We start from the raw sequence: 17422 nt of genomic DNA on the forward strand, positions 1-17422 counted from the left end.
CCATGGATAGAGAAGCCTGGCAGGCTACATCCATGGGGTCTCAAAGAGTTGGACACGACTGAGCAACTAACACTTTCACTTACTTTCAATATTACATTGTCTGTCTATACTATCTTTTGTCTATCCATTCGTCCATGGATGTATACTTGAGTTGCTTCCACATTTTAGCTATGTGAATAATACTGCCGTGAACAAGAGTGAACAAATAAATCTTTAAGAACTTGTTTCCAATTCTTTTGGCTCTGTATCCAGAATTTGAATTTCTGCATCCTATGATAATTCTATTTTGATTTCTTGAGGAACCTCCATACTGTTTTGCATTAAGTGTGTGTACCACTTAACATTCCTACCCACAGTGCTTCAGGGTTCTGATTTCTTCGTATCCTTTCTCACACTTAATATTTTATGGGTTTTTTGATAGTAGTCATCCTAATGGATGTGGGGTAATATCTCATTGTGGTTTTGATTTGCATTTTGCTAATGACTAGTGATATTGAGATCTTCTCATATGCTTGTTGGTACAAAATGTTGTTAAGTACTAATATACTTCTTTCCTTTGAGAAAATGAAAGGTCCTCTCTCCCACATTAATATTGAGAGAAATTCTGGTAAACTTTAATAAGGTACAATCCTATTAAATATTACTGAAAATTCAAAATATTGAAATATCAACATTCTGCTAGAGTTTCCCAGTTAGTCAAGAACATGACTTAAAAAAAGAACCCTCTAATATTGGTTAATCTTTCATCCCATGTTTTAACTCATATTAAATTTTCTTATCTTAGAAATTCTCTTGAACAGCTGTGAGCTTCTATTTTTCAAAGATTTTATTACAGGTCACCAGAAGAATGCTCATCTTCCCCCTCTCCTGAGATGGAAATGAGAGATACACATGTTGTCGTAGGGAGAAAATTTATGTTATCCAGAAGCTCCAGTGAGCTATTTCTTTTATCAAAGTCTCTGTGGTTTCTGTAGTATTATACTTAGGTTTATTTACTCAACGGTATTTACTTGGTACCTGTCCTGTGTTAGATACTGGCCACTCAAAGATAAAACGGTGCAATGTCTGCCCTGACAGAGCTCACGGACTGGCGGTGAGAGCACCATCACGGACAGTTAGCAGGTTTAACACAGAACAGCGTCTTTTGCCACCGAGAACAATCTGCCAAAGATCTCATGGGTGGATCAAGGAAATCAGCTGGGTGAAGCCCAGAATTTAGTGCAGGAGGGGTTGTGAAAGTGGAGTCGGAGAATGAGGTGAATATAAGGGCAATTTAGAAATATTTTAAGCTATCAAAAACCTAACTGAAGTTTTCCTACAAATATTTTGAAGTTCATTCTCAGTTTCTCTTGTTCTTCCATTTTTAGTTGATTATTTCGACCCATTTACAAATATTTCAGGAAGTTCCTTGAATGGATAGATGTGAAAATTACAAATACCTTATTGGTTTATTGCTTGAATTTTACACAAGTACAAACCAATGGTGATGCTTTAACTGCCTGGTTTTACAGCCCTGATCTTACAAGGTCATTTTGTACATAATTTATTTTGCATTAAATTTGTATTTCATTTTTGCACTGAAGTAGGAAAATTTATAGTTCATAAAACAGTTTCATGTCTTGTGAAACATTTTAAGATCTTCTTTTATTCATTTTTACCTCACTACCAAGGCACTGCTTTCCCTGGGATCTTATAGTCTCGTGTTTAGGTAAATTAAAAACATCTATTAAAAGTCTTGATCTAGAGACAAGGATGTCTCCATGATATTTGAGTTCATGGCTGACTTTAACTTAGTAGTGAAAGTGAAGATGTTATTTCAAGTAACATTCGTGCTTAGGTTAAGAAAGCTCCTGAGTGAGAAGTGGATTCTGATAACTTTGAATGGAATTACTATCAAATAATCTCAGATTTGACATGGTCTCATAAGATCATTAAACACATTTCTCTTTTTCTACATGTGAGCACATTGAGATACATAGAACTCAGGTATTTGACCAAGAAAATACAGTTAGTATAACAAAAAACAAAATGAGCAGACACTCAAAGAATTCTTCCACTTAGCCTCCCTGGATTAGTTTCAGTAATTGACATAACTATTCTGCCCTCTCTGGACAACCTGCTGAAAGTTGATGATTAAAAAAAAAAAAGTATTTGCATAAGTCTGCTTTCACTTCCTACATATGTAGTTTGCTTGCCACTGTACTAAATAAATTAAAGAAACAACTCATCTAAAATCTTCTTTGACTTGAAGGACTTAGATAAGTGGAAATGCATGTAATGAAATAGAAGGAAATGGATATAGAGATAAAGACTGGTAACAGAACAAATAGAAAAATGAAAGAAGTCTCCTTTTTTGAATTGTGCTTTTTAAATGTCTCTACTATCTCCTCCCTCCACATTTCTGTTTGTAATGGCAGCTGTGTCTTGTCCCCCTGGTACATGATTATAGGTTGAGGGTAGTCCTCCTCTTAGCAGTCTGAGTTTTAGGGAAACGGGAGGAAAGATTTTGGTCCTTCAGTTCTCTGCTTTCATTTCTGCTGGGACATGTATCTGTGATGGGATCTATTTACCCACCATGTCTCTATATTCTCTCTTGTAAATATATTTTATTGAAAGGCTTATCAGATATTTTTTAAATGTTCATCTTTGAAGGAAGGCTGTGGACTTTTGTTTTAATTAATAAAATAAGCTAATGTGTACTGAGTATTTGATGTCTGATGGGTGGTGGTGGACTTCTATGTGAGAGTCCATTCTCTGATTTAATCCTAGCAATACATCTATAAAGTTACTGTTAGTAGACTCACAAGGCCTCGCAATTTACAGGCACAGAATCAAAGCTGAACCTGGGACTTTTAGCCTCTAAATCTATAGAGGCTACTGTGCTAGGTACCTTGTCCTCCGAAGTTCAGCACACAGAGCTTACACATGCGGAATTACATGTGTAATTCCGGAATTTACATGCGAAAATTGATTACAATCAAAAATTAAGAAATATACATTTCCACAGTAGAAGAATAAATACAACCCTAAACATTAATTTGCTAATTATTTTTCACCATGGAGGATATAATTTGATAATCAATCTTACATATCCTATGTGTTACACAAACGTTTCCAACCTTCTTAAATTATTAACCTTGACCCCTCTGATATTCAGAAAACATATAAATGGAAAAATGCAATAATATTATCAGTAACCCTTTCTATGTAATATGGTGAACTGAGTGAAATGTGATGAGTTACTTTTCTTTGGAAAAACATGGTACTCTGTTTTGACTCAAGGGTGTTGATACTTTTAGTGTTAGCCTGGATTTGTTTTCTTTTGATCCTACAATTACTGCATTCATTTTCCTTAGTCCTTAGAGAAGGAAAAACATCCCAATTGCCAAATGCTAATGACGTGTTTATAGGGTTTTAAAGTGTATATCTCATTATGTTTCTGTTTTTCAGCTGGGAAAAGTTTATGAAGTCAGCATTTGTTTCTCTTGGGGGAATTTTGCTTGTATATTTTAAAGATACATTTACCATCTCCCTCAGGTGATTTGTGCCAGTATCTGTCCTTCATTATTAGAGCAACAAAAGTTTTTCACTTTGCAGTCTTACACAGCTTAGATAAATTTAGTCTGTTCTTTCAAAAATATTAATAGTATACCTGCTGCATGTTTTTTCTGAAAATATTTTTTGTTCTTCATTTTTGAAAGTGTATGCTTACCCAGAGACAGTTTATGAATCAATATGAGGTTTATTTTATACTTTTTAAAAAGTTTGACTTGAGCCTTGGTGTTGAGCATTCTGAAGATATAGTTTTGTGGTTGTGATTGTTTTAATATTTAAGCAATTAAAAATAGCTATTTGTGTTTCTTTGAAGGCATAAACCTAACATCCTGCCCATTTTTGTAATGAGGCCCCATTCTCTCCAGTCATACAAAGCCTGAAATGAAAATTTCAGGACACTGAGATTTTCTTAGATTCTTCTCTGGTTGGCTAGAGCTCCCACACCGTGAAGAAGAAGAAGCAATTTTGATGTAGTTCTTTTTGTTCTCATACAAAAATAATGCAGGAAAGGAATAATAATAAAAAGCTTAGACTTAAATTTTGTATTTTACAGTGACTTCTGATTTGGCAACTCTCTTGTTCATAGGTTGTAACTCATTTTAAAGAAAAGACACAAAAATTCAAAGTGAGTTGCAAGTCCAAGTTTACCTAAATGAAGTGTCCCAAATTCAACTTGGCAGTTTCGATCACAAGCTCTGTGATACTTGCACTTCACTTTCCATGGTTAGATGCCATGGAATGAAAAGAAAAATGGAGTAAGCACCTTTAAGATAATTTAAATTGCGAGATATTTTGGTATCCCACATTCAATCAGAAGGCTTGTAATATGTTTTTAAATGTATATAATATATATCACATTGTATAATATGTGATAATATATATTTATTATACAATATACCTTACGTATATTATATACTCTTTCAGTATACTTTATATATATCTTAGATGATCAAATTTTCCTTTTTAAGGAGTTTTTTTGAGTGCGTCAAAGACAGATAACCTAAAGAGATCTTTCACATTGTTCATTTGGAAATGATAGAGAGACAAACTGAAATTGTCCTTTAAACATATGAATCCTTTACTTTGTTCACAGCTGCAAACATTTTTTGAGACATTCCTGAGAGCCAGTTCACCTCTTCAGGCTTTTGATACCATGAGGGAAGCCATTAGCAAACTCCTACTAGCAGCTGAAGTATTCAGTGAAACATCTACTCTGGGACCAAAGGTCTTCCAAAGGTAAAAGCAAATTTTAATGTTTAAAAAAAAAAAAAAAAACTTAGCTTCTAAAAATTGATTGTTAATGAAAATGTATCTTAATTATCACAAGTAGGTGCTACTTGGAAATTTTTATGTAATATAAAGTATGAACTTCTAAACTTATGTTTTGTAATTTGTAGACCCTAAAAGTTCAGAGTATGTTAAAGACTCACAGTATTTAAACAGTGGTGACAAAAAATAAAGCACAGTTAATATTTAAATTATTTTTTAAATTGTAACCCCTTTCAAGGTCACCTATTTTTATCATATATGCTTTCCATTGACTAATTATATTTTTATTTATGTGCTTTTATTAACAAAATTCAATAACTTTTATCTCCACATCTCATCCAGTTTACTTGAATATAATTTAATGCCTTTTTCTAGGGAAATGTTAAATCTAGCATGTTAAGAAAAGGAGGTGCCTCCATATAAGTTTTATCATGCTTTCTATGTGAATAAGAATGCTTAGCATGGAGAAGTAGGAGAGCTTCCTTTCCCATATTGTGTGTTTATGGAGTCAATTTCATTGTTTCATTTAATGAGTTATGAATACTTTTTATATATCTGTATTTTCTGTAGGTAATGAAACAGGTTCCAAATCCAAAGATAAATTGTATTTAATTTTAGAGTATCTAAGCCACTGCTCTTTGTAATCAGTATAGATGTTGAAATTTAACCACAGTGATTATTAATGATGTAGTACCAAATAATACAGTAAACATAGCAAATATAACATATCTTTGTTACCATCTGTTGTTTTTATTTTATTTTTATTAGAGTACAGTTGCTTTACAATGTTGTGTTACTTTCTGCTGTGCAGCAAAGTCAATCAGCTGTACATATACATGTATCCACTCTTTTTTAGATTTCCTTCCTATTTAGGTACCACAGAACATTGAGTAGAGCTCCCTGTGCTATCCTGTAGGTTCTCATTGCTAAGTCACTTCAGTCGTGTCCAACTCTGTGCAACCTCATAGACGGCAGCCCACCAGGCTCCTGTCCCTGGGATTCTCCAGGCAAGAACACTGGAGTGGGTTGCCATTTCCTTCTCCAATGCATGAAAGTGAAAAGTGAAAGTGAAGTCGCTCAGTCATGTCCAACTCTTAGCGACCCCATGGACTGCAGCCCACCAGGCTCCTCCGTCCATGGGATTTTCCAGGCAAGAGTACTGGAGTGGGGTGCCATTGCCTTCTCCAAGGTTCTCATTAATTATCCATTTTATACACAGTAATATATATATATATATGTCAATCCCAAACCCCCAATTCATCCCATCCCCATTACCCGCTTGGTAACCACAAGTTTGTTCTCTCCATCTGTGACTCTATTTCTGCTTTGCAGATGAGTTCATCTCTACCATCTTTCTAGATTCCACATGTAAGTGACACTATACGGTATTTGTGTTTCTGACTTATTTTACTCTGCCTGGCAATCTCTAGGTCCATCCACCTCTCTGCAAAAGGCACTATTTCATTCCTTTTTATTGTTACCTTGTGTTTTTATTTCAGATGCAGATTATGTTTTCAACTTTTAACTTTCGATATTGGTTACGGCAGTGTCAGGTCCCCTGTAGTACTTCAGGTGAGTATGCCATAGTGCTCACAGGAGTTTTCCTTTTGGCTGAAGGGTGTGTGTGTGTGTGTTGTTGCTTTCATTCATTGTAACCAATCAATAAATGCAACATGCATCAAACTTACAACAAACTTATATTTGTGCTTCCTTGGTAGCTCAGACGGTAAACACTCTGCCTTCAATGCAGGTGACACAAGTGATGAGGCTTTGTTTGACCCCTGGGTTGGGAAGATCCCCAGGAGAAGGGAATGGCAACCTGTGCCAGTATTCTTGCTGTAGTTCAAAGAATTAACTAGTATATGGAGAGTCTATGATTTGAGTTACAGTGCCCACTCTGCTTTCCTGTTGAATAAACACACATTTTGTTTTTATGGTTCAACCACCATTTATGAAGTAAATGTGGAATAAAGCTGAGTATGTGTTAATGCAGATAAATAGACATCTAGCTGGAGAAGGCACTGGCGACCCACTCCAGTACTCTTGCCTGGAAAATCCCATGGGTGGAGGAGCCTGGTAGGTTGCAGTCCATGGGGTCGCAAAGAGTTGGACACGACTGAGCGACTTCACTTTGACTTTTCACTTTCTTGCATTGGAGAAGGAAATGGCAACCCACTCCAGTGTTCTTGCCTGGAGAATCCCAGGGACAGGAGCCCGGTGGGCTGCCGGGGTTGCATGGGGTTGCACAGAGTCGGACACGACTGACGTGACTTAGCAGTAGCAGACATCTAGTTAATAAAAAATGCCAGCAAATTTGGAAAACTCAGCAGTGGCCACAGGACTGGAAAAGGTCAGTTTTCATTCCAATCCCAAAGAAAGGCAATGCCAAAGAATGCTCAAACTACCGCACAATTGCACTCATCTCACATGCTAATAAAGTAATGCTCAAAATTCTCCAAGCCAGGCTTCAGCAATATGTGAACCGTGAACTTCCTGATGTACAAGCTGGTTTTAGAAAAGGCAGAGGAACCAGAGATCAAATTGCCGGCATCTGCTGGATCATGGAAAAAGCAAGAGAGTTCCAGAAAAACATCTATTTCTGTTTTATTGACTATGCCAAAGCCTTTGACTGTGTGGATCACAGTAAACTGTGGAAAATTCTGAAAGAGATGGGAATACCAGACCACCTGACCTGCCTCTTGAGAAATTTGTATGCAGGTCAGGAAGCAACAGTTAGAACTGGACATGGAACAACAGACTGGTTCCAAATAGGAAAAGGAGTACGTCAAGGATGTATATTGTCACCCTGCTTACTTAAGTTATATGCAGAGTACATCATGAGAAACGCTGGGCTGGAAGAAGCACAAGCTGGAATCAAGATTGCCGGGAGAAATATCAATAACCTCAGATATGCAGATGACACCACCCTTATGCCAGAAAGTGAAGAGGAACTAAAAAGCCTCTTGATGAAAGTGAAAGAGGAGAGTGAAAAAGGTGGCTTAAAGCTCAACATTCAGAAAACGAAGATCATGGCATCTGGTCCCATCACTTCATGGCAAATAGATGGGGAAACAGCGGAAACAGTGTCAGACTTTATTTTTCTGGGCTCCAAAATCACTCAGATGGTGACTGCAGCCATGAAATTAAAAGACGCTTACTCCTTGGAAGGAAAGTTATGACCAACCTAGATAGCATATTCAAAAGCAAAGGCATTTCTTTGCCAACAAAGGTCTGTCTAGTCAAGGCTATGGTTTTTCCTGTGGTCATGTATGGATGTGAGAGTTGGACTGTGAAGAAGGCTGAGCGCCAAAGAATTGATGCTTTTGAACTGTGGTGTTGGAGAAGACTCTTGAGAGTCCCTTGAACTGCAAAGAGATCCAACCAGTCCATTCTGAAGGAGATCAGCCCTGGGATTTCTTTGGAAGGAATGATGCTAAAGCTGAAACTCCAGTACTTTGGCCACCTCATGCGAAGTGTTGACTCATTGGAAGAGACTCTGATGCTGGGAGGGATTGGGGGCGGGAGGAAAAGGGGACGACAGAGGATGAGATGGCTGGATGGCATCACTGACTCAATGGACGTGAGTCTGGGTCAACTCCGGGAGTTGGTGATGGACAGGGAGGCCTGGTGTGCTGCGATTCATGGGGTTGCAAAGAGTCGGACACGATGAGTGACTGAACTGACTGATCTAGCTTATTCACGTTAACTCCTTTATTCTTTACATATAGATATTTAGTTTAAAACTGGCCTATATTTTAACTTTAAAACCGTCTATGGGGTCGCACAGAGTCAGACACGACTGACGTGACTTAGCAGTAGCAGACATCTAGTTAATAAAAAATAGCAGGTTACCTAGCTTATTCACAAAAGTTAACTCCTTTATTCTTTAAATATAGATATTTAGTTTAAAACTGGCCTATATTTTAACTTTAAAACCATAGGAATTTTTGAAATATTTGTTTTCAGTGTTTATATGAATATATGTAAATTGAAGCATGTTTTTTGTACACTCTGATTCTTTTACTTCATCTTAAATTAACTCATTCATATCATCTCCTCCAACATATTTTTAATCCAGAATTTCCCTTAGTGGCAAGAAGGTTTTAAAAGTTGACTGAGTTAGTCTATAGAAAGATAATTTATTATATGGCAAGAGAAACAGAATAAAATTTATGCATACCCTGGAGTAGGAAATGGCAACCCATTCCTTGGAAATCCCATGGACAAAGGAGCCTGGCGGGCTACAATCCAGGGCATCACAAAGAGTCAGACATGATTGAGCAACTGAGCACGCAGCACACATATATTGTATATGTGCAACTTACATAGTATTGTACATCAGCTATACTTCAATAAAAAAAGAAAAAAAATTTGTTCAACAAGAGTTTGACTTCCAATTAGCAATAATCGCGCCTCGGATAAACCTCATTGGCTATGATACTACAATTATGTAAAGTTTAAAAATAAAATAAAATTAAAAAAAAAAAAAAAGAGTTGACTTCCTACTGTATTGACTGGTTTTCAGATTATTACACAAGGAGACTGATTGCATTATACGTGATTCAAACATTTGGTCGATTCAAAGATTTATCCCTAAAATTCTAAAATTTTATGAATCTACACCTTTTATCAGTCATTTATTCATTATTTTACCCACATATCTAATAGTTTACATTATGATTTTACAAAATTTATTGCTTAGAGGTATTATATATTATTTCCATGAACACAAGTTCATCAATGATATTTTTAAGATAAATTGATATGATTCTATAAAACAGTAATGGTCTTACTTGCATGCATGCTAAGTCACTTCAGCATGTCCGACTCTTTGCTGCCCCGTGTACTGTGGCCCACCAGGCTCCTCTGTCCAGGGGATTCTCCAGGCAAGACTATTGGAGTGGGTTACCATGCCCTCCTCCAGGGGATCTTCCCGACTCAGGGATCAAACCCGCGTCTCTTACGTCTCCTGCATTGGCAGGTGGGTTCTTTACCACTAGCACCACCTGGGGATCATATTTTGGAAAGAACAGTACTTAGATTTTTATAAAATTGTTGACCTCCAAAAGGACCACTAGATGTCAGTTCTGATCTGTAATCCAACGGGAAATGAATCATGTCTTAGAAGTGATTCCACTGCATTAAAAGTGAGTCAATAAAAAATATTTGCTGTTATTTAACTCTTTCACAGGTGCATGAGCATTTAAATTTTCAAGATGATGATGATATGGCCTTTGAGGACCAAAACATAGAAGAATTTCTTTTAAAGGACACTTTCAATTTTCTCCTGTCTAATGACTCTTCCCTTTCCATATTTTCTGAGATATTTCAGAGACTCTATAGATCAGCTGTAGTTAAGGTAAGTGCATATTTTTTACTGACAAGTATTTTTCATTCATCTTTAAGTATCATTTTCTTTACTGTGCAGTTAAGCAACTTGATAATTCATTTGAAATTGATTTTTACCTATTTTATAAACCTCTTAATATTTTTCTGATGTAAGGATCAATATTATTTTTGTGTCTACTAAGTATGTGAATGACTGACTATGATGAAATTATGGGTTGAAAATGAAGTAAATCAGCTCCTAATTCCCAAGGGAATTTTGTTCTTATAATGTATAATGCATGTTAAGTATTATAGAATAGTGTTAAGGAATACCTGAACCTTTTGGAAGTTGTTAGTGCTCTAGATTAAAATCAAGGGGCTGAAGTTATAATACTCTTTTTTTTTTTTTTTAAGCAGTTACATCTGGTTAACAGTTTTGGTTAGATGATGATTAGGGAATAGTGCTTCAGAGTAAGACTGGTTAATTTTTGTGATCTGTTAGTACAAGTTTTCTTGATGTATGAAAAAATCTGTACAGATTAGTAATCTAGGTGTAGTATTGTTTTCTCTGTATCTTTCTGTTTTAAAACCATAATTGGAAAATTTGGAAAAGTAGAATGTGAAAGGTCTCACCAACAAATGGTCCTCTACAGAGAGATGGTTTTGGGAGTTAAGATGTTATAGACTCTTGTCTCCCGAAGATTTTATTGCTTCATTCCTAGAGTTCCCGGTTTTCCTTCCTTAGTGAGTAGATTGTCATTAAAACCATTAGAACCACTTGACCCGGAGAAAATAGTAAGATGTGTATCTTTTGCTCTCAGGGATGCATTAGAAAAAATAAATGTGAGGAAAATGGGGTGGGGGTAAGTCTGTTTACTGGAATCCATGAAACGTGACAGGGGCAGTGTGACATACATGAGGTTCATGCATAAGTTTCCTGCTCTGATTTTGGGTTCCCCAAAGGCTAAAAAAAGACCTCCTGCCTTTCCAAACTGTCACACTTATTCTGTCCTTCTGGGCTCAAGTTCCCAACCTTGCTGCCAAAGCACTACCGAGCTATTTCAGATTCTTTTGTCAAACATAAAGTTTTCTTGTATTCTGACATCATTTTGACGAGTTGAAGTTGCTACATTATTTAGAATTAATTAGCTCAGCTGTTAGAGTTTAAAATTTGTTTTTTGACTTGTGCTAAACATAGCTTGACTTTGGAACAATTGCTTAAGAGTTGTTTTTTCCCCCTGGTATAGGGTGAAAATTATCAAAAAGAACTAAATCGGTGCCTGTCTTTAGAGGAGATTAACTCAATTATGACTTTTATAAAGGAACTCAGGAGTTTGGGACAATTCCAACTGGTAAAGCAAAAGTGACCTTTGATTCCTCTTGATTACTGAGATTATAGTAGATCAGCCATGAACTACTTGATTTTTGACTTAAAACTAGAAGATATTTCCTTAAGGAATAGAAATATTTGTAAGCTTCTTTTTAGAGATATGAGGATTAAGATGAGCAGAATACATATTCTTTAAGAGTATGCAGATAATACATGACTTACTAAAGGTAAAAGAATGTGGAATAAATATAGCTGGGAGGCTTTGCTAATTCTTAAGGGGGAAATGCTAACATTTTTCTAAAGAAGTTTGCTGTTTGCTTTGGGACATTTACATGTATCCAAAATTTCCTTCTGCTTATTATGCCCCTTTTGTTTGTATAAAAGTAAACATTATTCAATAAAATAGTTTGTTATAACTCCATAGCAAACTCCAAAGGGAAAAAAAAGTAAATATTAATAATTATAACTTTTACTGGTTTCAGTCTGAAAGTATAAATGGCATTTATTTTATTTTCTATATATTTTCCTAGATTCTGTTAAGTTATTGATCAATATCAATGGATAATTCATTACATGTATATCTGTATGCTTCATACTTGCTTTGTTTCTAGTTCTGCCCTTATATAAATAATTTATATTGGATTCATATTTTTCTATGTAAGATTTGTTTATATAAAGCGTTTCTTTAAAGTAGCATTTTTAAAAGTCTACTAATAATTTATTATTAATGTTTGGATAAAATATTTATTTTTTACTTAAAAATTTGTATTCAGATGCTACGTGTACGAATTTTAACTAGCTTAATTGGTGAATGTTTGACACTTGTTTTTATTACTTAACCCCATATATTAGAGGATTCAAAGTAAGCTTATTACTCAAAAGATAACTTAGTTGATGGATTATTTTAATTAATTTAAATACAGTAAGTGTTACATTTGTGACAGTTATGGTCACAATACCATACAAAGATAATCAGAGAGACCTGGCCTCATCCTTCAGGAATTCTTAATTTAAGACATTAGGAAAGTAAAGAACTTCTCTTGGCACAATGTGAAGAATAGAAAAATTATTTTATAGGAGAAAAGGCAAACATTAATATCTGACTCTCAGAATAGAAAGAGGATGACCATAGATTTTTTATTTTTGGTCGGGTTAATATCTCTCACCCTGACATTTATAAGACACTTATAATCCAAGAGGATTTCATCTTATTTTTCCTGCTACCTAACTCTGTTATTCAGCTGTTTTGGGGTATCTATAGAAAGGAGATAGCTGTTTTCATTCAATGAAAAGAGAAATAAAATTCACCCCATTTGAAAATATAAACATCAGCAAAATTAGTTCCTTATAAAAAGTGGCCTTTACATTGACAGAAACACAGAAAATTAAATTATGGTACTGATAATATATTTTAAAATAAATGCCTAATTAAAATATCTGAATAAATATAAAGCTTTCCCAAGTAATACTATATTTTCTTTTCCATCACTTATTCTGATATTCTGTTCTTGAATATTCCTTCTCAGCTCTTCCCGTCTACTGCTCCTGGATTTCAATCTCTGATTGGTGAATTTTATGGTATGACAAGTCCTATGGGAAAACCTGGTTCCATCCTGACGCAATACTGGTCTCTTTTAAGTGTATTTGAACAATTTCAGCTCCTGAATAAAAAGGCAGAGCCACACCCGCTGGAATGGTAAGAGAGCCACAAATTTGAATTGTGCAACCCCAAAAATCTCTAAAGATTGATTTCAAAAGGCATTGCCTACATTAAAGAAAGCAACAAAAAGAAGTGTGTCCAAAAATTCATGCTCTGGAAAATAAGCTTCTTTAAAACATTGAAACCATAATGATTCTAGTGGTCTTCAAACACTGTAACAGAAATATATCCAAGGTTTTTCAAACCAGCAAGACTTGACTCTACTCAAAAGTCAAGTTTAAAAATAAAAGTTTCAAGCTAGTTTCATCCTGTGATATATATCCTTGAATTTCAGGAGCATCAGACAGAAAGAATTAGGTGAGATTTATTTTATGAACTATCCGTCAGAGTGGAGGCCAGGATGGTATGAATATTCATTTAGAGTTTTTGAGGCATGAGTTTATTCTGGACAAAACATATCCAAATTTATAAATATGTCTGTCTCTACCACAAGATTAGAGTTTTTTTTTTTTTTTCTAAAGATGGAATCTCAGAGAGGAGCATTTGGCCAGGAGAAAAGGTCCTTGGCCTCCCCCATCCACTTCCATTCTAATGAGGGGTAGTAATGAGGAAATAAGAGTCTGCTGGTCCAGTGAACATAATGATACCCCCAGTCAGTGGAGGAAGGGGCAGTGCCCACGGTGCCAGCTAAGTCTACTTCCCTTTTATATGATGGAATTAAGTAAGTATTTGACTTGTCTATTGCCAGGAAAACAGAAATAAACCCAACCACCTAGAGGGATCAAAGACTAGATGGCCGTGCCATGCTCATCGGTGTCTCTGAAGTCACCCTCGTGAACGGACTCAATTCTACCAACTTTCCTATTTCCTTCTGCCTCAGGAGACAGTGAAAACAATCCTAGAGGAACATTTTTTTTTTATAGTTCAAAAATACAAATAATCACATAGTTGAAGAGTTCTTAGGATGTCTCCCAGGTCCAGAACTCACTTTAATTGCCATAACTTTATGCAGTTGGCCTTATTCCGTCAATATTCTGAGGTAATAGGATTGATAGAAGGTTTTGTTTGTTTGAAAGTTAAGTTTTAAATAACATAGCTCAGTGTCCCTTTGCTTGTTCTTTGCACTCACTCAATCCAAGACTGTCTCATTCATCATTATCGACAGAGGAAGAACAGACTTGATTTACCAAAAAGTCTATTTAAGTATTGTTTTTAACTTTAAGTAAGTTAAGTTCCTTTGAGATATGCAAGGCTTGGAAAGTTTATTCCCCAAGTTTCTCTCAAGGTCCACATTTGTTACACAGTTAAGCAATTGACTTGTCTTAAATTCAGGATATTGGATTTAAGCCTAATTTTAACCCTAACTGATTCTTTCCAACAATGCACTTTACTGAATGTCATTGTTAAATATAGTTAGAAAAAGTCAGGACTTTTTTGAATCAAACAGACTTGGATTCAAAAATCCCAGGTTTAGATTTTACTAATTACAGCAGCTAAGATTTTCCTCTGCAATTCAGTTTCCAAGAATTGTTTCAAGACTATATCAGATAAGCTTCATATACTGCATGGCGTGTGGTATGCTGCATCACAGATAAGTAGTTAAGTATTAATATACTTTCTCTTTCCTGCTCCTATACCATCCAAAGGTCACTTTACATCTAAAAAGGGCAAAATGTTTTTCTTTCATTTATAGGAAAAGCAAGAAAAGTTTGAAAGACTTATCTAAGTTAACACTGTGATAAGTAAACTTGAAATCTTTATCAAGAAACAACTCTGTGGGAGAGGGAGAGGGAGAGGGTGGGATGATTTGGGAGCATGGCATTGAAACATGTATAATATCATATAAGAAATGAATCGCCAGTCCAGGTTTGATCCAGGATACAGGATTCTTGGGGCTGGTGCACTGGGATGACCCAGAGGGATGGTACGGGGAAGGAGGTGGGAGAGGGGTTCAGTATGGGGAGCACATGTTCACCCATGGCAGATTCATGTTGATGCATGGCAAAACCAATACAATATTGTAAAGTAATTAACCTCCAATTAAAATAAATAAATTTAATTAAAAAAAGAAACAATTAGATAAATTGTTTCTAGGCCATTTTAAGAAAGACTAGTTAATTTAATTATCTTCAAATTTACCCGTGAGTATATATGTATATATTTAATTATCATTCATACTGTATCACAAGAAGGATTGGTGTCATATACATTTTCCAAATGAGGAAACTGAGGTGCTAAGAAGATGGGTCATTTGCTCAAGCCGAGCAGCTAATTGAGTTGGAACTACAACCCTGGCCTCTTCTTTCTGGTCTTATTCTTTATACCAGGATCTCATGCTGACAGGAAGGTCAGATGTAGTCATTCATAATTGCCCCTAGCTTCACAATGGTCATCTCTACTTTTTCATACTCTAAAGGCCAGTATTACCTACCTATATTATCTGTGGGTTTTAACGACTTCCTTCACCCTTTTAAATAAACATCATCCACTTATAGCAACAAGGTGAGGACAAATAGACAGAAAAGCAACATTTAAAGAAAGTGACACTTCTGTCTGTGCCCTGAGGCTCAGAATCCAGGGGTCCTAACAGAATGAGTGGAAATCTGAACAGAATGAAAACACTAAAATCGATGTGTGTGTACTGTCTGTTAATTTTCACTTCACTGGAAATAAAGTAGCAGGTGTAATTTGCTCTAATCACATGCTTTCCGTGAAAATCCACATTTTCAAAACAAGTTATTCGAAAAATTACACAAGAACTCACTTGGGGGATGCCTTAACATACAAAACATTTCATTCCCTTGATATAGTAACTTTTATAAAATTCAGTTTATATGCATTTCAGGGTTGTATCTTTTATGTGCTTTAAAGTGTTTGCTTCATATGAAATAAATTTTTTTTTAACCTTGGCCTGGCACTCAAACTTATAGTACCTGTATCTCACCCCATGCTTGCTTTATCTATTTCTTCGTTCCTTGGGAGGAGGAAAGTATTTTAAAGTCCTCGACATGTTATTTTTCACCCCGATTACATCATTGCATATACTATAGGGTAAAAAGACTTGAAAATAAAACTGCAATAAAGTTATCACACCTTCCATCATTAACAATAGTTTTAATTCCTGATTCTTCTTAATTTTCTATCTAATGTTTATATTTTGAGGCAATTGAAAATGCCTTATTCATCTCTACCACAGTGTCCCATACAATATCTGGGACAAAAAAATCTTTATAAAATTAAACTAACACAGAGCATTTGTTGAATCTTCATAGCATCCCTGTGAAGTAAGGCCAGCATTGTTATTTCTGTTTCATTGCAGTAGAAATGGAGCCTCCCAACACAGCACAGTGAAGTCAAGTCACATCCTGCCTGGTATTCACTATCACAAGGACCAACAGTTTTTCTGTCTGCCACTTAGATTATTTTGGTCCTAAATTTGAGGATTTAAAGGGCAATCTGGCTGAGCATTTAGTTATACAACAGAAAAATGAGGCAAACACACCAAGATATAACTAACCCTTAATATTCATCCCTGTTAATCAGAGTTTAAGGATAGAGGCCTTGGCAAGACAGGTCATTTTCTGCACGGTACGCTTAAGTTTCTTAGATTATGTGGATGTTCTCAGTCTGTGCCTCAGAGTTTCCAATGCTTCTTGCTACAAGACTTTGTAATTTTAGCCAAAAAGATTCCAATAAGAATGTGTATTCCTGAATCACTTCTGCTGGACCTAGGCTATCAGAGATTGTTCCCTTTTGGACCAAAGAGTGACTTTTTGTCCTGGTTTTCTTCATATGGGCTTCTGCTGATTAGAGATGATGAGATTTCCATCCACTTCACTTGAGACAAGATTGCCAGTTTAGAGGAATGAAATTCAGAATGTTTTTTTTGTGTTCATCAAAATAACTGTGTTCACACAGGAAAAAAGATAGTGTGTTAGATGTAATTTCCATGAATTTTGTTCAGTGCATTGATCCAGGATTGTTTGATATTGCATTTGCAGGAATTCTTTCACAGAAGATGGAAACATTAAAAAACCACGAGTACCATTTGATGCGATTGAAAATAAAAAAGGTAAAAGATGTCCTCCTGTTTCTTTCAACATGAAAATAAGTATTGTTTGGCCAAAATCATAAAAAATGTTTAGCTTTATTAGCAGTCAATAATTAAACCTAGACTGGAAAAATGCTGTTTTCCCCTCAAATTTGGAGAGATTTTTTTCCTCTTAAATATAATAGAGCTGGGGAGAGTGTAGGGAAATGAACATTCTCATTGCTGATGG

At 35.6% G+C, this 17422-nt stretch overlaps 1 protein-coding gene and 1 pseudogene across 5 annotated transcripts in view; one reads left to right on the forward strand and one right to left on the reverse strand.

Moving 5' to 3' along the window:
• The window catches only part of CPED1 (cadherin like and PC-esterase domain containing 1), a 324109-nt gene that overhangs the window by 147239 nt on the left and 159448 nt on the right, over nucleotides 1–17422 (forward strand). For 4 of the 5 annotated variants that reach the window (XR_008718075.1, XM_055590782.1, XM_055590781.1 and 1 more), the window contains 6 exons: nucleotides 4649–4791; nucleotides 6324–6396; nucleotides 10016–10183; nucleotides 11400–11504; nucleotides 13009–13178; nucleotides 17144–17214. Coding sequence is in view for 4 of the 5 variants with exons in the window: in XM_055590782.1 (XP_055446757.1) it covers nucleotides 4649–4791; nucleotides 6324–6396; nucleotides 10016–10183; nucleotides 11400–11504; nucleotides 13009–13178; nucleotides 17144–17214 (730 nt within the window). In the remaining variant the exon portion in view is untranslated. The remainder of the gene's footprint in view (nucleotides 1–4648; nucleotides 4792–6323; nucleotides 6397–10015; nucleotides 10184–11399; nucleotides 11505–13008; nucleotides 13179–17143; nucleotides 17215–17422) is intronic. The other variant, XM_055590783.1, reaches the window with a different exon arrangement.
• Nucleotides 9173–9282, reverse strand: LOC129659755 (uncharacterized; annotated as a pseudogene).

Source organism: Bubalus kerabau, chromosome 8 (genome assembly GCF_029407905.1).
Source record: "Bubalus kerabau isolate K-KA32 ecotype Philippines breed swamp buffalo chromosome 8, PCC_UOA_SB_1v2, whole genome shotgun sequence".
NCBI lineage: Eukaryota > Metazoa > Chordata > Mammalia > Artiodactyla > Bovidae > Bubalus > Bubalus kerabau.